This window comes from Melopsittacus undulatus, chromosome 8 (genome assembly GCF_012275295.1).
Source record: "Melopsittacus undulatus isolate bMelUnd1 chromosome 8, bMelUnd1.mat.Z, whole genome shotgun sequence".
Classification (NCBI taxonomy): Eukaryota; Metazoa; Chordata; class Aves; order Psittaciformes; family Psittaculidae; genus Melopsittacus; species Melopsittacus undulatus.
In genome coordinates, this window is record NC_047534.1 from 6,096,457 (window position 1) to 6,119,012 (window position 22,556).

At 45.1% G+C, this 22,556-nt stretch overlaps 1 protein-coding gene across 2 annotated transcripts in view; it reads left to right on the plus strand.

Moving 5' to 3' along the window:
* ADAP1 (ArfGAP with dual PH domains 1) overlaps nucleotides 1–22,556 on the plus strand; it is a 58,978-nt gene that overhangs the window by 8,050 nt on the left and 28,372 nt on the right. For both annotated transcript variants that reach the window (XM_034065401.1, XM_034065402.1), the window contains exons 2-4: nucleotides 2,357–2,487; nucleotides 4,047–4,138; nucleotides 15,229–15,311. In XM_034065401.1, coding sequence (XP_033921292.1) covers nucleotides 2,357–2,487; nucleotides 4,047–4,138; nucleotides 15,229–15,311 — 306 coding nt within the window. The remainder of the gene's footprint in view (nucleotides 1–2,356; nucleotides 2,488–4,046; nucleotides 4,139–15,228; nucleotides 15,312–22,556) is intronic.

A 22,556-nucleotide genomic window follows, 5' to 3' on the forward strand; every position in this document is an offset into this window, starting at 1 on the left:
CTCCTCCATTGGATCCTGAGGATATCCTTCCAGAATGTTCACCCAAATGTATCCTCATTCCTGGCTAGAGGAAGGTGTGATGTCTCCTGCTCCTGTCGCACACAGCAGTGCAGGCAGTTGCAGGCAACATGGAGAAATCCACCTGTGTGCTAAGAGAAATCTGTCAACACAAAACAAGTGTTGGGGCTCCTGGTAAAACCTGCGGAGGCAAATGCATACTTTGATATCCATTTCCCTGTGTCAGGCACTGCTTTGATCACATCTCATTGCACTGGGAAGGCTTGGAGCAGTTACTGTGAAGTGGCTGTGCTGAGCACAGGGAGTTGGTGGCCACGTTAGCTCCCAGCTCCAGACTTCACTGCTACAGCTTCTGCTTCCTCACTGCTGCTGCTCTGTGGCTGCCCCGTCCTCCAGACCCTTTTTCCCTTCCTCTTGCCTCATCCTTTGCATGGAAGTCAAGAGATGGGATTTTCAACAAAAGTCCAGGATGCTTTCACCATGCATGACTCTCACCATTTGGTCCCATGGTCCTGGCCTACCACGAGGCAGCAGTGCTGCACCTTGGGCTGGTTTTGTAGTAGGGAGTTTGGCAGGTCCCAGACTTTGCTTATAGCCAGGTGGTTGGAGATGGGACAGGACAATATGAGGAGTTAAAGCACAGAAATGTGCATGAGTGTGGCATGCAAAACTCTTGATTCTTGTGGCCAACTCATAGTTCAATAACTGGCAGCAGTCTGCAATCGGAATAACTGAGGTGCCTGACCTCCAGTGTTGTGTGAAGCCGGGATCAGGTCCTCACTCTGTGTCCTCACTGGTGTGGTTGTATGTGGGCATAGAGCCCATACTTGGTTAAGGCTGCAATGCACTTAGATTGACTCGACTGGTTCTGTATTTGCCAGGCCTCAGCAGGAGTCATCAGGGTCCTGTGTGTGGATGGGAGACCATGTAAACAGAAAACACCTTTACTTGCGGCTGCTGGTCCCAGCCCTGTGCCAATCAAGCTGCAGCACATAGGACTTATAAAAGCTTGGGAATTTACTCCCCTCTCCTGTGTGGACACCCAACCACATCCATTGAGGCTCCTCATTTATATCTGAACACAGCCACCTCTGGGGAACCAAATTTGTCTTCCCTAGTGCGTGCAGGGGGGGCTGGTGGCCATACCTGCAGGCAGGGGCTGGTAGCAGACCTCAGTACCTTGTACAGAGGAGCTGCGTTGCCCCACACCAGCCTGCTCCTGCTGCACTGACATAGCCAGACCATTAAATATGTAGAAGGAGGAGAAATCACGTTCCCTTGCTTTTATAAATAATAGCTGTGCTGTGAGGAGTGTTTAGTGTAATTACTGCAGGGGAATAAACAAATGATGAGGGTTTGTGAGAAGAGAAGACCTGCCCTTACCCGTCAACAGCCCCATACGATGGGTGGGTTTGGGTGAGGATGGGTAGAGGGGAAGGATTTAGAGGCTGAGTTGGTGACTTGCAAGGAAGCTCTTTCTGCTGGGATGCAGCTGGAATAGCAGGCGCTGACATTTGCTAGTCAGAGTTCAAACAAAGATCCCTGTATTGGCTTTATTAGCGAGGCAGCACTGGGGACACTGGTGGATGTGTCCTGCCCTGGCCCCTGCCCTCCTCCAGTTCCTCTCCATTGCCCTGCGCTTCAGGCAGTGCCTCTCCCGAGGAGGAATTTGGAGGCGAGGGACGTGTGTTTAAAGTGCTTTGTGTGAGACGTCAGCTCGGGGCTGTAAACAGCGCGTGGTTCTGCTCAGAGAAAGTACAGAGCTGCCACTGGTGGCATTTTTCCATTAAGGCAAAGGCTGGAAACCTCCTGGCATGGAGAGCTGTGCTGTAGCTGTGGGAGGGAAGTCTCTCTGTGGAACACTCCCATGGTCAAAAATAACGAAAATAACAAATAAATGAAAATTAAGAAAAAAGAATGAAACAAAAAACAGCAAATCAAGAGAGCAGCATCCCTGAGCTGTTTGTTTTAACTGTGCAGTTTCTGTTCCATGCAGCACTTGGGTGGGATTTGCTGATGAAAGATGGACATTCACCTCTTCATGTGAGCCTGTTGTTTAGGAGGTTTTGGGCATACAAGTTGTCTGTATATTAGGTTTCTGTGAATAACAGCTACACTTGAGATTGCAGATCTGTTTAATTTGTGTTACTATCAATATAAATGGCACATATATCTCTTTTGCTTGTTTATTTATTTGATGCCTTTACAGTCAAGGAATTTGGACCTGGTGCCTCCTGAATTTACTTTCCATGACCTGTCCTGCCCCATCTCTCCTTCCTTCAGCACTGAATCCCATAGAGCAGTCAAGTGCAATTCTCTCTTTCCTTCTTGCTTTCAGACCCGGACTGGGCATCCTACAGCTTAGGGATCTTCATCTGCTTAAATTGTTCAGGAATCCATCGCAATATTCCCCAAGTCAGCAAAGTGAAGTCGGTCCGCCTGGATGACTGGGATGATGCTCAAGTGGAGGTACGTGCATCTGAGGTGTGAAGTACCAGTGAGCTTGGGTTGCTGTGTTTAACCAGCAAAGCTGTAAACCAGAATCCTTTCTAAAGATGCCCCAACAAAACTGATTTTAGGAAACATGTCTAGGTAATTCCTGAATGTGGGAGTGAGGTTGATGGTGCTGATTGAAAAATGGAATAGAATAGCCATTTCATGAAGAACTGTGAGGGTTTCTCCCACCCCTATAGAAATATCAATGAAATAGGGTGTGTAGAAGTAACTAATTTTAAATGAATTGTCTTCTGTTCCTTACATTACCTGTAGCTTAGACCAGGCAGGAGACTAGCCCTTGAGTCTACCACCCCTGCCCAGATCACCAGTTTCTGGCTTTGTTCCACTTAGTGTTGAAGACCCTTAAACTCACATCTCAAAGAACTGAACCCTTACAGTATAAATTCTCTTTAAGCCACACACCTGCCTAGATTTGGGTGGTGTTGCTAAGGACAAGCCTACCCAGTAAACCCATCTACTTTGACTACTGGTGCCTTTTAAAGGCATGAAGAACACTACCAGTCTTTGATCTTTATCTTGTTCTTGTATGTTATAGATTTGAGGTTTTTATGAAAGCCACAGCTCAGGCTGTCATGTGTTTTATGAGAAAAATAGGTCTTTGTGTTGCATGGGTTTTCCCTTCCCTGATTTCCTTTTTAGAACAGATTGAATATGTAAACTTGAGAAGCTCAAAACCATTAAAATAATGGGGAAAAATGTTTAGGAGAGGGGAAAAAAAGCACTTTGCTGCTTGTTATGCTTGTATGCTTGGCATTTAATACAAGACAAAGCGTATTTAGAATGTCTGCCTGGAAAATAATGGGCTTTTTTTTTACACTTACAAAGTGACTTTCATTACATAAAATTTATGAATAGGGGAATATGTGGGTTTGTTTGCAGAGTTCTCAACTAGACTTTCATATCCGAGATCAGAAAGGAAGGAGGGCTGTCAGGGCAGATAGGATGTGTGTTTGTTTGTTTGTTTATGTATTAGATGCTTCAAACCCCTGAGCTTGCTGGCACGGCTTTGGGAAAATAAAGTTATCCTCTTGGAACAAGTGATGTGATCCAAAACAAAAGGTGTATTGTCAGAGGCTGTTACCTCTCTGGAACCGTAACATACAGGGACTTGAAGTCAGTGTCAGGTTTTGCCTTCTGGTTACCTAATTTCTGTGCTGGATTCCCTGGGAGTAATCTCATTCCTATGCCTGCAAGTGGGAAATGCCACCGTGTGCTGCCTTCTGCTCCTGTGGAGACCAGGGGGCATTGTGCACGTGTGACTGGGACATGGAGCTGTCCTCAGCATCATATTAAGCTGTGAGACCTGGCAATAATAATCAACATTCATTTCTGAGCCCTGATTTGCAGGCACAGTCTTTACAGCATCCCTTCTGTGTACAGTCCTGGGGAAACCTCTTAGTAAGGGAACAGAGGCTCCATCCCAACAATTTTATTACTGTGTAGCAGCAAAAGAGGACAAAGGAAAATACTGTTAACATTTTTTAATTCTTTCTGCTTTTTTCTTTTTACAGTTTATGGCTGCGAATGGGAACAATGTAGCAAAGGCAAAATATGAATCTAAAATGCCACCGTTTTATTATAAACCAACGTTTCTTGACTGTCAGTAAGTAAATACCTCTGCTGGTAAACAGCATTTATTTGTTTGTGCAGCTGCAGCCTCTGTAATATTTTAGTTTTAGCATCATATGTTTTTTTTTAAGCCGCAGAGGAGGTTTCATTTATAAAAGGCCTGAAAATCTTTTTTTCTTCTGCACGCATGTGGTAGAGTTTATACGACGTGTGGGACCTTATTTAATAAGTACGGTTGAGACGATGCTGGGAAGTCAATAGTTTGTCTGTTCCCCAGACTCTTCCAAGTTTCTAAGGCTACAAAAAACACACCAGTTTCTACCCATTGATTTCCTCTACCTTTTCAAATAGCCCTTCTGCATCAAAACAGAGCTTGCTTATCAGCTATTTGAGATGCTGGGTTACTTGTAATGCAAAAACGCTGGGGTTTATTTACAAGGTGGTGGATTTTCTGTTTTTGCCTAAATGTCAAATAATCTCTCCATGAAAACAAGTGAAAAGATATTGTCTCCCATACAACATAGAGTAAACCACTAGTAAGCTGGTGTCGACTTTGTAGACCGAGAGGGTTAGGTGGCTATAACATGCTGTACCATACAGGGTGAACTGAAGCTGGTTTTTAGGATCCAGTCCTGCAGAGTACCAAGGGGGTTTTCTGTCTTTGTGAAACCATTCTTTACAGAGGGTCTGGAGGGTATAGTTTCAATATTAGCAAACTGGTGAGTGCTGGTTGTTCAGATCCTCCCAATATTGGTGCTTTAGCTGCGTGTCTCTTGTTGATGAGGGAAGTGTGATTTGGTTGCATGGTGGTGTGTGAAAATGGTGTGCAAGGCTCTGAGCAGCTGGATGATGTATTCAAGCGTTGTAAGGGGTGCCCAGAACAGAAGTACGGGGAGGGTTCATGGGGCTCCATGCATGAGATGTCAATGTTTGGGTAGGAAGGCTCTGCGGTGTTCCCCAAACCTGAAATCATACCATATGTGGGACAAAGTGTTCACAAGTACATATGCTCATACTCAAAGTGACTTTGTTTTTTAATCTTCTTGTAATATCCATTAAGAAGAGTTATTGTCTTCCTACATCACACAAAAAGCCTTTTATAGTAAAGGTGAAAGAGGAGACCTCTTGTGTCTGTGAAGTATCTTAGTGCTGCATCTGTTACCCCTCATTTGATGATGCTCAAATGCTAAATCTGGGAAGGCCCAGGAGTGAGAGGCACTGCCTTGCCTGACAATAAGAAAGCATATCCATTTGTGCAGTGTTCCCAAATCTTGGTTTTGATCTAAAATGGCTTCTGACAGCAGCTTTCACAATTCCAACAAGTACAGAAATGATTTGGGGATTGGCAAAGCCACCGTGTGTTGTGGATGGGCACACTCTTGATTGTGTTGTGATCCTCTTGCTAGGATTATTTCTTTCCAGGATAAAATCCCCAGCCTCTTACCTTTCCTATTGCTGGAACACCTCGGCTGTTGTGGGAGATATCCCAAGGAGAAGCCATCCGGAAGGTGCTTCCAGACAGAGTGATCCTGCAGGTCTAGGGGAGGAGATGGTGCGAATGTAACTGAAGGTGGCAGAGCCATTGTTTTGTTGGTTTGGGGTTTTTTCATTAATTGCAGAAAAACAGCTTCAGCAAAGACTTCGTTGTTTGTTTTTAACCCTGTCTCTCCAAGGCTTGCATATGTTTGACCATCTTGAATGGTTGGGGCCTTTCAGGTTCTACTCCCACCTTGAACTGGTCTTCAGCCATCACCCCTGGTCCTGGTTTAGGGAATGTGAGGAAGATGCTTCATGTGGGATTTCCTCAGGACTCGGAAGTGCTTGTGTGGGTGAGGATCTGAAAGGTCAGGGCTGTGGTTTAATAAGGAGTTATTATGGAATAATAATGCCTCAAATGCTGGAGGAGTTGAAGGGACTCCCTTTGTGACAGTCAAGAACAAAATCTGCCTGCCCTTGCCTGTCCACACTCCAACAGGATTGCTGTTCTTCCACCTCACACAGGCCAGGCTTCCTACTTTTCTTCGTACTCTGGGCACGATGTTGACCCATCCATCTCCATGCACAATATCCTGCCTCTTTCTCCCCTGACCAGCAGACCAGCCCAAGGACAGATGTATCCTATTACTGCAGGATTTGGTGGCCAGAGTTCTATGATGTCTGCGGTGCCCCTTGCAGATGGATCTAGTGACTTCATCCCTGTGCATCAACTGCTTCTTGCATCTTGCTGTGGAAATAGATTGTACTTCCTAAAATGGATTGACAAAAGGAAAATCACTGATTTCTCTCTTGCTTCTCCACGGAGTTAGGCTGAAACAAAAAGTCTTTTGGTAGAGCATTTTTCATGCTTGCTTCCTTTGCCGTCTCCTTAGTGTCTCTTTGACACAATGAAGATGGGCACACCGAGCTCTCCATGCTATCCAGACAGGAGGAAAAGTTGTGGCTCTGCCAGCAGGTGGGAGGCAGATGCCATCTGTGTTGAACAGGCAGCTCTTGTGAACTGTCATGATCCTGAGAGGATCCAGTACCACATTTGTATCTCTGAACTCCAAAATCCCAACAGTTGGCTGTACTGTTCTGAGGCTTACATGTACTTGTGATGTTCAGGATGCAGAAGCAGGATTGTTCACCTAGTTGTCATTGGTAGGAGAAACACAATTCTAGCAGACTTGAATTTGTCTGCTCTGAAGTTCTTTTCCATGGTCCATCCCCTGTGCTGTTGGAGTCCAGCTGGAAGTGGGGCAGGTCCCTCTGCAGCTTGGGTGTCTTGCGATCTGGGTGCAGATTGCACCCAACTCTTCTTGTGTTGGTCAGGCTGAAGGATACTGAAAACTCTCCTTATGGCTCAGGCAGCTTAGCGACCACAAGCGTTTCATTCCTTCTGTTCTCAGGCTGGCAGGAATGTCTGTGGCTGGTTCTGTGCTTGGCTGGTTTGGCTTCTGCAAGCTTTTGATACTGCAGCTCAGGCTTTGCTGCTAGGATATTTCCTCCCTCCATCCTGCGGTGCAGTTGCACTCTGGGGAGCTTTGCCAGGTGGTGGCTGAGCTCCAGCTGCAGCCCTGTAAGAGCTGTCTGCAAGCACACAGGGGCTGTGCTGGGGCAGCCGCTCTATTCACAGTCTTTCCTGACACCCAAAGGAGAGGCACATGGCTGGGCTTATAACCTATGAGAAACGGGAACAGGAGGGTTAAGGGGTTTTGTTGTTCTGTTTTGTTGCTTCTTTTTTGTGATTTATTGTAAGACTGATTGATTGGGAGGATGAGGCAAGGCTAGTCTTCCTCCAAGTGGCTGGAAGACCAGTTTCTGGCCCTTTTGTGCTCCCAGTTTGTGCCTATGGTATAGTGGGAGGTGTCGCTGCCCATGGAAGGGGAGTTGGGACTAGGTGATCTGAAGATCCTTTCCAACCCAAACCGTTCTATGATTCTATTTTGCACAGGGCCAATTTACAATACAGGTGCCCTGATTCCTGAACTGAGCCTGGAGCTCTGCTCATGTAGGTGTTCTCCAGCCCAGCACTGCTGGGTCTCTGCAGTAGCAGCAGGGATAGGTGTGACCCCCTTGCAGTAGCAGATCTCCTTCTGACAGTGCCGCAGTATAAGCAGCTGTGGGTATTTGCATGTTGGAAATGTTTCAAGGATGGTGTGCTAGGTTGTATTTTTCTTTCTGTAGTTAGAGCCTCTCTGTGCCTTTCAACAGATGCATGCTAAACAAGAGCAGGGGAGTGCTGCTTTTTAAAGTGGTATATATTTAGCTTTCTCCCTGCCTTGCTGTAGTCCAGTCATTGCAATAGCATGAGATGTTCCAAGCTCACAGCCCTGGGTAGCATCGCCATGGATGACACCTCCATCCCGTGCTGGCACCGTGCCTATGTGTGCCGATCCACATTCTGCAGCATCAAGAGGTTTTGATGCTTCTCATTACAAAACCCATGCTGGCTGGCTGCAATGGCTGGGCAGGCTTTGTGCCAGCTGCCCTCAGACTTGGTGTGGCAGGATGCTAACATACAAGCTGGAATAAGGACAGGCTGCTTGTTCATTTAAATCTTAATTTTATAATGCTACTTCTGGAATTGCTCTTCTGTGGTTGCTTGAAGAGTTGTAAAGTTCAGAGCAAGAGAGAAGTGCTGTGGTGCCAGCTTGTCCTTTTCTCTTCTTGCCTACGATGTTGTGTTTGACTCCTTGGGAAATACATGGTGTTTGCCTGCTGCATCTGGCTTCTGCATCCTCCAGAAACCCCATTGCGGCTTCCTGGCTCTGTCAGACACTTGGCAAAGGTTAGAGAAGTTGGAGGGGTGCTCAGAAATTGCCCAGGGAAAATTTACCAGCTGTGCACACTCAAATAAACCACCCAACCAAAAAGAAAAATCCCCTTCTGTCCTCTTCTCTCATCTTCTGCCTGCCAGCAATTGGGTCCATGCATCAGGAGCAGTGAGCAGAGCAGCCAACTTCTGTACCACTGGGGAGTCCCTGAGGCTGAAATGAATCCCAGAATCTGGGATGTTCCTGCAGGGTTGGCCACAAGAGCTTTGGGTGAGGAATTTAAACCACACAGACCCTTTCTGGATGGTCACGAGTGGTCACAGCCCAGCTTTGTATGCCACAACAGCAGGCTGAGAGCTGTGAAACAGCCTTTTCTGAGATAGGTACACTGCAGGCACATGGTTGAGTTTTGAGTCACCAGTGAGCAACAGGGGTAGCATTGCCTTTGAGTAAAAGGAAAGGAAAAAGGCTTTGTTCAGCTGTATGCTTGGCTGAAAGCTGACAGAAGAAGATGGAGACAAGCTCTTACTGAGCTTTTCTAGTGCTGGGAGTACATCCATGTCCCTGCCCAATGCTTAACATCATTTTCTGTTGCCTTTTTGCTTGATTTGGGAGCACAGAGCATCATCCTGCAGAGCTGCCTGAGAGCTACAGTGCATTGCTCAGTTCCTCTCTCTGTGCTTGGATAAGTGGGAGCTACATCTGCTCCTTATGCAGAACACTTACATATACTGACTGCCAGTACATCTGAGAACCTTAGTAGGAAAAATGGGGCAGAATGAAATGGTATGAGTTGTACCGGGTGGTTGTCTTATTTGGAATGAGATATCAGAGAGATGATGTATCCCAGTGTGGCTCACAACTTGAGGAGTCATCTGTATAGTCATCTGAAGAACAGTTATTATCAGAAGTGGTTCATTGTATTAGTGTATGATTAAAATGTGTGGAGAGAAAATTACTTGATAAATTCTTGGCTTTTTTCTCTCTTTATCATTTAAACTTCGGCTCACTTGGTAGAGGAGCTACCAAGCCCACCACCTAAGTCTGGTGTCTGAAGGTCAGTTTGGCTCCCACCCCTCCCGTGCACAGGGCATAATATGGTCAAGGACACAAACTTGTTGCCTCCTCTTCCTCAGTCATCTCATTTTACTGGTACTTTATAGGTAAACGTCATTAATGCTTAGTGTCTAAGGGGATAAAGGTGTTTTGCTCAGGCTCCTGCTTATTAAGAAGGGTGTTCAAAATTTATGTCCATGGCTTTCAACAGTGCCTGATGGCTTGGATGTAAAGCTCGCGGTGCTGCAGGGTGGCCTCTCAGAGTGACCACTTATCAGTTCTGAAGTGGAGGTGGCTCAAACTGAGCACTTGGCCTCGGGGCAGCCTCTGCCTGAGCATCACCCTGTGTCAGCAGAGTGCCTGAGATGCTCCTGCACTCGCAACCCCTGGAGTCTTCTCTGCCTGTCGTTCATTTTCTCTTTGTTGTTAGCTCATAAGCCTGTTAACTCATATTGATTCCTTTAATTTCCAAAGGAAATTGTTACAAGCTTAAATAGTACCGACACAGGATGTTTCCTACACACTTTTAATCGGTGTTTAATCATTTTGAAAAGCAGCGTTGTGGTGAACTGGACCGTGCAGGTAAAACAACCAGACACGAAAAGGAACCAGTTAGCATTTCAATTGAGCATGTTACGATTTTGCATACTCAAATTCAGCTCCAACTTCTTCAAATCCATAATGCAAGACTTTTATGCCTTGATAGCCAAACCCCTTGTCTTTTCCTCTCCTCCAGAAGCTTGCTGTTGGCCACTGGTCTTGGGGAGCGGATGGCACATCCCTGCTGGGGCTCTGCAAGCTGGGGTGATGCACAGAGTGCCTGGAAGAAGCCTCCCAGCTGCCTCATGCCTCCTCAATGCCATTTAAAAGCAAGTCCTCACAGGGAGGACTTGCCAGATAGGAAAAGATGCAGAGGCAGAGTGTGAAGCTAGTCAGGCTTTTAGTTGACACCGCAGTGGCTCTCCTTGCAGGGTGAGCAAAAATTTGGACTCGGACTTAAAATTTCATTAAAAGGGTTATTTGACAGAAACTTGGCACAGCTGCATCCACGGAGCTGCCTGTGGAAAGCAGATTGTTGTTTTGGGTTTTTTTTTTGCTGGAAAAACCTCTGACAAATTCCAGAAGCTACAAATCTGTGTTTTGGAAATGGTGTTCCTGGATGATATTTGTTTCTTTTGTCTTTGTTGTACTTGATGGTGGCTCACAGAGATGCAGTCAGAGGGTGTAGCAGATGGTGGTTGATGTCTTTTGAGCCACTTTCACCTCCGGCTGGGGCTTCTTGTCTGTCATATGTCTCCAAAAAGCCTTAGCAGCCATGTAATGTATGTGATGTGTGCACCGTAGTGTGTCCTAGAAAAGCCAGCCCAGCCGAGGGTCTTTGTAGCAATAAATTGGAGACTATAAATTTGGCTGGCCAGGACTCCTCCACAGAGCACAATGGGACCATGCAGCCACAGTCTGATATTAAACTGCTTCAGCAGCTTTTCCCGTGGTGCTGTTTGCTGTAAGTGAAAGGCTTTGAGTATGTGGGACTGAGATAAAACCACTCTGCTGGCTGCTTGTGAAACCTTCCTCACTGGCCCTTTGACAAAGAGCATTTGTTTTCATGCAGGTGGCCAGGCAAGCAAACAAGTGCTATTAGTGTTGGAGGTGTTCGTCTGCCTCTGGACCTGCCGCTTCCTCAGTGCAGCCCAGTCCTATTCTATTCAGGACGCATATTTTCCTGTATTCTATTTGAAATGTGTCTTTTTTTCCTTAGGGTTTTGTGTTTTGGTGGTGTTTGTGGCTTGGCTTTGGGTTTTATTTTCTTCTTTATTTTATTTCTTTCGTTCACAGGTTTTTATCTTGATAATTCCAGAAGACCTTTCCTTTCTAATTGCCAAAAAAAGGCACATTCCCTGTAACCAACAGCCTGCCAGACTTTAGGTGGGCTGTTAAAGCTTTTGGAATTGATCCCAAAAGCTGTGCGTTTCTGCAGTTTAGGAATGATGCACTTACATTTTTCTAACAAAAAGGAATGATGGTCTATTTGCTACATTATCCCATCACCAGATAGGCAATAAAGTACCATGAGGCTGTTGCTACAGTCCTTTTTGTTCACAGAACTTCTGTTGAAATCAAAGGGGGAAATTGGATGGATTGTGCTGTATTAGGCATGTGATGTCCACTCCGCATTATTTACCTACGTATTCACCTCAGTAAAAATACATTTCAACTAAAACACAGCAACCAATGTTTAAAAGGCCCCTGAAGGCAGACTTAAATTGAAATGGAGATCAGGTCTGAAGTCCACTGAAAACAGTGGAGAGGCCTCTATGGCTTCAGGGACTTCTGGATGGTCCCTGCCCTTCAGTTGCTCTCAGATCCCATGACACCAGGGTGAATTCCTGCTCGTGTTTAAATTCATCCAAGCTGTGTCAGTGAAACCAGGATTTAATGCCAGGTTCTAAAGCAGCATTTATGGCCAGATTGCCTCCAGTCCATGAGAGTGAGAGTGGTCAAGTCCCTGTTGAACTTCTCTGTTGCATTGTAGAGAGATTGTGGACTTCTCACCATCCTCATTGGGCTTTTGTTTCAGTTTCTATTGCGGGAGTTGTTCTGCTTTCTATAAATAACCACTGGAGCCAAAGCTGCAGCTACTGGCCTTACAACCGCGTTGTCCTAACTGTGGGCTGCTCTTGGTCTGTATTGGTTTTGGGGAAATTACTGCTTAAAGAGCTTTGGTCTTCCCCTCAGTTCAAGAAGGACAGGGAATTGCTTGAAAGAGTCCAGTGCAGAGCCACAAAGATGATGAAGGGAGTGGAACACCTCCCTGATGAGGAGAGGCTGAGGGAGCTGGGTCTCTTTAGCTTGGAGGAGACTGAGGGGTGACCTCATCAGTGTTTACAAATATGTAAAGGGTGGGTGTCAGGATGATGGAGCTAGGCTTTTTTCAGTGATATCCAGTGTTAGGACAAGGGGCAATGGGTGTAAACTGGAGCACAGGAGGTTCCACGTTAACATCAGGAAGAACTTCTTTACTGTAAGAGTGACAGAACATTGGAACAGGTTACCCAGGGGGGTTGTGGAGTCTCCTACGTTGGAGATATTCGAGGCCTGCCTGGACAAGTTCCTGTGTGATGTACTCTAGGTTACCCTGCTCTTGCAGTGGGGTTGGACTAGATGATCTTCTGAGGTCCCTTCCAACCCTTGGGATTCTGTGATTCTGTGATAAGGGAAAAGGAAGAACATGTGAGCTGGGAAACTGGCACAGCTGGACTCCTGTCTGCCATGGAAGTTGCCTTCAGAGCCACTCGTTGCTGGGAGAGGTTATTGAGAGCAGCTTCCCAGGGTACCCCTTTGGGCAAGGTGCCTCAGGGCTGCCCAGTTTGCCCTCACTTGCACAAAAGTTGTGGAGCTGCCAAACTAACACTGTTGAGAGCATCGCAGGAAATCAGTCAGTGCCGAGTGGTGTTCTGTAAGGCGTGAGACCAGCAGAATGTGTCTGTTGTACTGTCTGTGTTATAGAGCAAGAATGTTTTCCCACTGCTGCACATGCACCTTAATTTATGCTATATTTAAGCGTTTTACTGGAAGGCTGGCTCTCAGAGCCTCAGAACAGCTGCAGCTCCGGCTGAATCCACCAAAGTCAGCTGGAGTCGAGGGTGGTGTGAATTTTCTGCCTTCTAGTTAAATCCCTAATCATCTTGTTGAAGTCCATGTTCAGCTGCAATAATAACAAGGTGTCTGCAGCAGCCAGGCTGGAAAACTTGCAAGATAAGGCAACAAATCTAAGTATTTATGCTCACTTTATGGTTAATTTTTGGTAGCTTTGTTGATGAGTTGCAGAAGTCTAGAAACAGGTAATTATGTGCTACCTTTTGGGTCATCAGTCTTCCACATTTGAAGGCTACTGTGTTGTGGATATCAGATCCAGAAGGAGCTGATATGTGTACAAAACACATCTGAACCTCCTACAGTGAACTGAATGTTGGTGGTACCCAAGCCAGAGCATAGCACAGGGTAACAGCAGAAGGGAGATGGGTGTTCGTCTTCAAAGTTCGCAGTCAAACTTGCAGATGTGTGTGTGACAACTAAAGATCAGTCATGAAAACAGGAACAGAAGGGGGAAAGGCAGAGTTGGTGTATTATTTCTGTAACAGCAGAAGCTCACAGTTGAGTTTTGCGTGCAGGGGAGCTATGGTGCACCCTGAGCCTTGTGGGAGAAGGCTGGTGCCCCAACCAATGAGATGAAATTAGGGGTAGGACAAAAGGGATGTAATTATTTCCTTCTGTACTGCCAGGAAACTGATTACAGCCATGGTTCTTGTTCAGTAGCGTCTTGCAGATTTAATGAATGTGTTTGCTGTACCTGTAGATAAATTTTCATGAGGAATGTTGGTATGGATGTCTTCTTCGAGCATTTCTGGAACGTGTCTGCTGAAAAGATAGCATTAAATTTGCATACTCAGAAAAAAAATGTAATTAGGCATATCAACGTTTTTCATTGGCAGAGAAGTAGATGTGTTGAAGTGTGATGGCTTTTACAGAATACACCCAATGCTTGGGGGATCTTTTACTGTCATCAGTGTAGGCCACTTCAAACCGTTGGCTGTGAAGCTGGGATGACACATGCCTTTATTTCTGCATGTGATTACTGCCTGCTTGGGCTATTTAAGGTTCTAGGGCAATTAAGAACTAAGTGCAGTTAAAAATGGTCTGAAGCAATTTCTAGCATATCCTAGATCTAAACCTCTTTATTAGTTCCAGCACTAAAAGCATTAGTTGCATGCTAAAATAAAATAGCAAAAAAGTGTTTGGCATCTTTGGGGTATTTTTGCCTTTTTTGGAAGTTAAGGTCTTGGTATATCAATCATTCATATAATTTTCAACCTGAAAAGTAAAGGACTTTGTAATAGGCATGTTTCATGGATTTCTTTCTTAGACCTAGCAGTACCGGCTATGAGTTTGGAAGAGCTCTGCCAAAGGGAGTTCTCTTCACTCTCTGGTGTTTGGGTCCTGTGTTCCATAGGGCTCAGCTGTTGCATCCTTACCCACCCTTACTCCTGGTCTTTTTGAGGCTTTTTCACTTTTCACACCCCACTTCCTTTCAAAAGGTTGGCTAGGGCCTGGGATGACTGTTCCATGTCCATTTCATTTTGAAGAGGTCACCTCTCACTTGAATTCCGGTTGTTCCTAGCTTGGGAGGTGTTCAACCTGCAGTGAGCTCCGTGTTCACTGTGTCACAAGTGTCACCTATCCTTGGGATGGGCTTCCCCTCATCATTATACAATTTTAACCTGACACATCACAGTGTTTTTTAATAGCTGTCCCTGCATGACAAGGAGACAATATCTCTGCAGCTTTGACTGCCAAAAGACAATTAGGTATGTGCATCACACAAGGCATAGCCAGGTTCTCTTCCATATTTATAGCTTCAGGGCAAAGGTTTTAATTTTGTGTGCAGTTTGTTGGGTTTTTCATTAACTGATCCCATTTGCTGAAGAAAGTAGTTTGAGGAAAATAGGTTTAAAACAGTTCATATACTGAGGGAATTTTGCACAGAGACTGGTCGGATGGGTGGAAATGGGCTATTCTGCTAAACCTGTAAATTTTGTTAAATTACATTCCAATAAAATCAGATGTACAAGGAATGGATTTGTTGTTGTCCAACAGGAAACAAGAGAAACCCTTGACTCCAGACTGTACAGTGCAATGTTTTGAAGCCTTTTAAATCATACTCGTGTTCTGATTGAAGAATTAATGATTCTGGTTTCTTCTTGGGTGTATTTTGGACCATGTTTCCTTTTCTCTGTATTTCTTTTCTTTCCAGACTGCTGCGGGAACAATGGATCAGAGCCAAATACGAAAGGAAAGAGTTCATTCACAGTGAGAAGCAGGAGCCTTATTCTGCAGGTAGTGAAAGACACTTTTGGCAAATGAGTTTTTTGATCTCCAGTACCTTCCATTTTTTGGTCTCTGTTTATATGTTCTTTATATTGATTATTGCTTGTATGTCACTAATTAGGAGGAGAAAATGTGTTCTTTTGAGAGAGATCTCTCCTGGCATTCGCTGTTTGATTGGGAATATTGGGAAATTTAAAACCCAATGGAAATGAGTCTTTCTGTTGACTTCCATGAGCTGTTCACCAACAGCAAGTCAGATAAACTATCAGTGAGTTCAGTTCTGGTAGCAGGAGGCATGAAGCTGGATTGAAATAGAAATAGAAGTGTTTGTCTCATCAAGGTGACTTTTGCTTTAGGAAGATGTAGTAGGATTATTAGCATGGTTTGGTTAATGCTGGAGAAGTGTGCCAAGTCCTCCACAATTCCCAAGTCTCTGTTACCATCTTTCCATGATACTTCCAAGTGTTGTCAGTGGGACCTGTTCTGCTTGTAGTACAACAAATGCACAGTGTTTTGCAATTGCAAAGGTTCAGCACGTGTGACAGAACTTGTTTCAGCACTCCCAACACAGGGAGTAGAATGACAGTGGCCTTGCAAAGGGGTGGTTAGTAGAGCAGTGGATTGGATGATTTTCTTGTAGAAGGGCAGGTTTTGAAGAGGAATCATAGGGCTCGACTGTGTTCATTGTGTGGCTGCACCAGCATAAGAACTGGCATTGAAACTAACCGACATTAGCTGGGTATTTCTTTACTATATGTTAGTGGCATTTAAATTACTCTGCATATCAAGTAGTTGACACCAGCTATACGCTTGAATGACTCTGGGATAATTTTATTAGCAAAGACCATGTTACAGATTAAAGGTTAAAATATTATTTTCATGCTACTTTTCAAGGGTAATAATCATAGAATTGTCTAGGTTGGAAAGGACCTTTAAGATTATTAAGTCCAACTGTTAGCCCAGCACTAAACCATGTCCATAAGCACCACATCTACATGTCTTTCTAATCCCTGCAAGGGTGATGACTCCACCACCTCCCTGGGCAGCCTGGTCCAGTGCTGGCTAATAAGCAGGTAGCTCCAGCAGTTTGCTGCTTATTAAAACCACAGTTAGAATCTTCCCACATGTATTCTTAATCTATGTTTGGAGTATTTCTGCTCTGCTGTTTTGTATACACGAGGCATGCACATAGTGTGTGTGTGTGGGTATCCATATTCATACATAGTACGTTTTTACTGTAGATTTTCAGAGGGGTCTGTTAGAGTTGGACATATTCTGTTAACAATAGTTTGATTGCTTAGATAATTTTGAAATGTATCTGCCAATGGGTGTCTGATGCTCACCCAGGAATAATGTTTCCACTTTCTACTTCTGGATATAGAAGCTTAGAATCAACTAGGTACTTCAGGCAAATGCATGATTTTAAGCACAATAAGTCCTTTTGACTTTAAGAAGAGTGTGGACCTGGTTAAAGAGAAGTCTGTGCTTCAGTGAGATGTTTCTGTGTGCGTTGGGGCAGTTCTTGAATCGCTCGGGTGAAATGGGGGTTTTTCATCATGGTGTCGTACACATTGTTGGACCACCAGTTTGCCCAGCTGGTGTAAACCAGTGCCACTGAAGCTGGTCTGAACCACACTGTCTATGAGCCCTCCCAAGCCAGGCTGGTGCTTGCTGCTTGCAGAAGCTCAGCCACATCACACATCCTCTGCCTTTCTTGCTGCTTGCAGGGGTCAGTACAGCTTAGAGGCCACACCAATGGCTTGGAGGATGCATCCTGCATGGGGTGGACCTCATGTGCCTGATCATACCAGTCTCAGCATGGCTGGGAACCACAGTGGATCAGGGCCATTGCTTTCCACTAATGACCTCCTAAACTGCTTGTGAACACAAGGTGGGATGGACACAGGGACGTCCTCCTGCCCACGCCACATCCAGTTTGTGTCTCAATGTATATTTGTGTCTCAATGTATCTCTCTCTTTCTAGCGATGTCTTAGACCATTTTTTCTTGCCGTTCTGACTTCCCTGGAGGGGTGTTAGATTACCAGTTTCCAAGCATGAAGCATTTTGTTGCTGATAGAGATGTCAGTATCCATTTTCTCATGTTTGTTGGAAGATTTAATTCCATTTTCCAGTCCCAGGGGCAATTTTGCATTTTGATATTTGTTCCATAATTGCATATAAAAAAAATTGCTATCCTTGAGTAGTTTTGAGCAGTGTCCTTTTCTAGGCAGCCTGATGAAACCCTGGCCAGAAATTCAGTGTCTTTCAGAAAATCCTTTGGGAAGAGACTGTCTGGAGCCTCTAGGTGCCAGGCAGAAGCTATCACAGCCAAACTGACAGACTTAGGAGAAATGAGTCTCGGGACAGGAGTGTCAGATGTGCAGGTCAGAGCTGAGATAATCATAGAGGGAAATTTAGTAGGAGGATGTGGCAGACTTCAGCTGCTGGTGGAGTATAAATAAGAGGCAGTGTGGGATGCAAAGGCAACAGCACAAGGTCTTGCATAGCCCTCAAACAGATAGGAAATATCTGCCTTGTGAGATACAGAGCAATGCAAGGTAGCAGAACCAGAACTGGCAAACAAAGACAGTTTTGCACATGCAGAAATCCCCTATGTGGGCAGCGATGAGCGCTGAAGCCAACTCTTGAGCCTCACCCTAGAGAGGAGCCATGACTGTAGATCCATGGGTCTTGGTTCCATCCCTGCATCAGATGTTCTCTCTCAAGGATGTGCTGTTACATATTGTTGTGGTTTAAACTCAGTCAGCCACCCAGTCTCTCTCTCACTGCCCCACTTCTTCCCCCTTGCTCCCGTAGGGATGGGGAGGAGAATTGAAAGAATGTAACTCCCATGGGTTGAGATAAGAGCAGTCCAGTAACTCAGGTATAACACAAATCACTGCTGCTACCACCAGTAATAATAATGATAAGGGAAATAACAAGGGAAGAGAATACCACCGCTCACCACCCACTGACTGATACCCAGCCTGACTGAGCAGTGATCTAACTCTTCTGGGTAACTGCCCTCAGTTTATATAGTGGGCATGATGTGCTGTGGTATGGAATACCTCTTTGGTTAGTTTGGGTCAGGTGTCCTGTCTCTGCTTCCTCCTGGCTTCTCCTCTTCCCTGGCAGAGCATGAGACTCAGGAAGTCTTTGGTCACAGTAAACATTACTGAGCAGCAACTAAAAACAGCGGTGTTATCAGCTCTGTTCCCAGGCTGAAAGTCAAAACCACAGCACTGCACCAGCTACTAAGAAGGAGAAAAATGACTGCTGCTGCTGAACCCAGCACACACATCTAGTCACAGCCACTTACCCTCAGTAGAAGATTGCAGTGGAAATTCCTGTAAGGGAATTTTTAGAGAGTTTCTTGCTCCCCCAGGAAGCCTTGGAGCACAGGCCTGTGTGCCCTGTTCACAGCTTTCAGCTCCTCTGCCCCTGGTTAGTTTTTCAGACTCTGATGGTTTCATTCCTCCAAGAGAGGCATTGTTAATGGGTATATTAGAACCATTGATTTTATTGTGAGTAGTCGGTTTGAGTTCAGATAGTGCAAGGCGATTAGATAAACAGTGATTAAATGTTTCAGTGATCCACTATTGATTCTTAGGTACACCCTTTTATACATCTGAGCTCTTAATTCTGCTGTAGTACAAGCACTAAATAATTTGTTTGCCCTAGCCAGACTTTATGAAGCAAAACATTATTTACACCCCAGCAACCCCAAATAACACTATGGTCCATGTCCCTTCCACTAGCAATACATGTGTTGCACCACAGCACAGAATAATACCAGTTTTAAGACCCTCGTAAGAACATGTTTCAGATTGGCTTTGTCCCTTCTGATAAATGGACTGGCTAAACTACTGTCAGTCACCAGCTAATTATCCCTTTGAACAGAGTTTAATGGGGCACAGGTGCTGAATTCTCTGAGGGAGAGGCTGGTGGTACCTGCTGTCAAAGTCTGGATCTGAGTCTCAAGGCAGTCTAAAGGCTTGATAGTTTTTAAAAAGATTTTGATCAGTTTTAAAGAGCTTTTTAAAGGGCATTTTTCCCTGCTGTTAATAGGCAGCAGTTACAGCAATGCTTCCCTAAAGTCCTGCTGAAAGTTAATTCATTCAGGTGCTTTTAATTCCTCTTGATCAAATGGATTTATTTTAACCATGGGAGGCATGGAGGAAGCAAAAAGGAGCAGTGTTTCCAGGGCTGAAGCACTACAATACTATAAACTGGTCAAGGTGCAGCTGCCCTAATGCATCTCAGGCCACAGATGAGAAGAGAATGGGATGTGCATGTGGCCAGGAGAGAGCAAAAGGGAGTCGTTAGCTCCTTGAACTTGGCTTTGGCTTCTGATGGACCCATCCTGTTACTGCTGGGGTGCCAGGAGGAATTAGTACCCTGGGATGAGCTGAAGTCCAGCCTGGGACTGTTGTGGGCAGGATAGCACATCTTGTCTTTGCTGTAACATTTGCAAATCAGGTGGGAGAACTCTTAGCACATGGTGTTTAATCTCCTAATGCTTGTCAGGAAAAATGTCTTAATTTCACCATTAAGACCTGGAAGCACCTATCCAAAGATGGAGGTGGCTGGTACCATCGAAGAGGCCTCATGAGTATCTCTAGCAACAGAGATGCTGGGCTGTGCAAAGCAGTTGCCACCCTTTCCTTGGAAGCATTGGTGAGATAGATAGTTCAGCAATGATTTATATGCTCTTACACTAGGGTGTAGGTGCTTTCCAGCACAATGTGCTTTCCAAAAAGCACAGGGTAAGCTGGGTGCAAACAGCATCATAAAATGCAGCTTTCTGCAACTTCGCTGCCAATGCTGCCTTGTGTTTCCTATATATAGACCAGTAAGTCCTATTGCTGTTAGATTTATCAGATGGTGGAAGAACAGCTAGGAACAGGAGAAGAGTCACAGTAGAATACAGCTGATAAAAAAGTCTGCTACCAGCTCTGCAGGCCAATACAATTCTCTTGCAATAGGACTGGGGAACAGCAGTTTTCCCTTGCTCACAGCAGATGTCTTTCGTGTTTAGACATTTGGTTCCCAAATGCATTCAGGATGGGAGAATTGTCATAGAATGTTCTGGGTTGGAAGGGGCCTTAAAGCTCAACCAGCTCTAACCTCCTCAACACAGCCAGGGATGGGGCAGCCGCAGCGTCTCTGGGCCACATCTGCCAGTGCCTCACCACCCTCACAGTAAAGGATTTCATCCTTTTATCTAATCTAAATCTCCCTTCTTCCAGTTTAAAGCCATTCCCCCTTGTCCTATCCCTACCTGCCCTTTCAGAATGTCCCTCTCCAGATTTCTTGTCAGCCCCTTTAGGCACTGGAAGCTGCTGTAAGGTCACCCCAGAGCCTTTTCACCAGTCTGAACAACTACAGCTCTCTCAGCCTGTCTTGATAGGATAATCAATGCCAACAAGCATCACTGCTTTAATTCTTTAGTCAAGGGAGGCTGGAGCTTAAGATTTAAACCCTATCCTTCTGGGTGGAAGCTGGAGTCTTTGATTATCAGGTTGGTGGTCCTACAGCTGTGTGGGATGGCCTGTTGGACTGCAGAGTAAGATTAGTATAGTATTAGTACAATCTTAGATGGCCTTAGAGCTTCCCCTGGGACAATGAGAAAGCTGGAAGATACAGACAAGGTTGGGTAACATTAGCAAAGTCAAAGAAAATGTGGCCTTCCACCTCTGGTTTGTATTCTTGTATTTATAGAACTATGGACTAGATCTTATTGTCATTATTGAGGTGAGCTCTAGGTTTACCCAGGTAGCTACAAAGGGTAGCATTTGTCTGAAGGTGCCTATTTGCCTGTACCATCTTTCGTCAATACCCTAAAGATTACTTGGCTTCTATGTTATTTTGTATTTGTCTGCAAATATGATGGCAAAATAAATTTGGACATGAAAGAATACCCTAAAATAGTAAAATCTGTTAATATGCACTCTCCATTCCATGTGGCTGTTGCATAATTTGGGCAACAGTCTTGAATTAATTTTCTCCTGCACTTGCACAGTTGGAAGGAGCTCTGACTGCAGAGCACTAGAGAAAATGCATGGAACATAAATACACTCTTTCTCAGTGTGAGAAAGATGCCCTTATTAGTTCAGTGTGACCTGCAGTGATGTAATGCAGTTTATTTTGGGCCTGATGAGACAAAGCAGTGAGCAGTGTTGCAGTTAAAACCCAATTATTTTAACTGACAGACCTCATCCTCTCCTGTCTCTTACCCTATTTCAGCTCACTAATGGGGAGCTATGAGTGTCAAGAGTGGGACTGGTTCTGCTGTGTGTTTTTTCACAGACTCAGAAGTAAAAATCCTCTCCTGCTGAACTACAGCTGCTGCTGTAGCACATCTGCCAGGCAAGCGAAGCAAAGAAATGAGGCATCATCTTGAGGGCTTCTGGTGTCATTTGCTAAGCCCTTAATGTATATGGTCTTTAAGAAGATGCTCATGCAGACAGGAGTGTGGAACCATATGTGAACCTCTTCCTTTGCTTTGCAAGCACATGCAGTAAAACCCAATGGTGAATGTGGCACAGGGTGAGGAGGTGTAGGTGTGTTGGTGGGATGATGCGTGGCTGGGGCCAGGTGGTGTCTGCTGGGCTGTGGTTGTTTGCAAAATAAGAGGATGAGAGTAGAGAGGGAAGGAAGGAGATGGGAGACTGCAGCTGGTCGGGACTGCAGCAGAGGAAGGTGATCGGGAATTTACCCATAGAATGCTTTTTGTCCTTTTTCATCAGAAATTCTTGCAGGAAATGGCCAACTTCAGTGTATTCACAACTTCAAAATGCAATTTGAGAAGTAACAAATTATTTGCCCACTTCTCATTTGTGGGCAAGGAAAAAAAATGCATAAAAATTTTTGGAAGGTCAGATTGCTTACATGAAAAGTGTCCAGTTTAATGGCTTGGGGTTTTTGAATCCTGGTATGTTGAGAGTTTCTGAGAGGTTGACTTATTTATGTTACGTTCTTTAATCCCTCAGAAAAAAACACCCTCTCTTCTCTGGCCATTAGCACTCCCTTCTCCCAGTTATTAGGAAAGCAAAGCTTGGGGGTCTGGGAAGGGGAGCTGGGAAGAGGCATAAGGGCTTTGCAGGGGAGGAGGGCTGCATCCAAGGGGGATGAGCATGGATATAGTTCAGTTGGTCTGTGCTACAACCTGCTTTGATGGGATGTGGTCCTGAGGATGGAATGTTGTCCATCGGCCAGGACCAGAGGAGATGAGAGCCCATCCAAGCCCTACA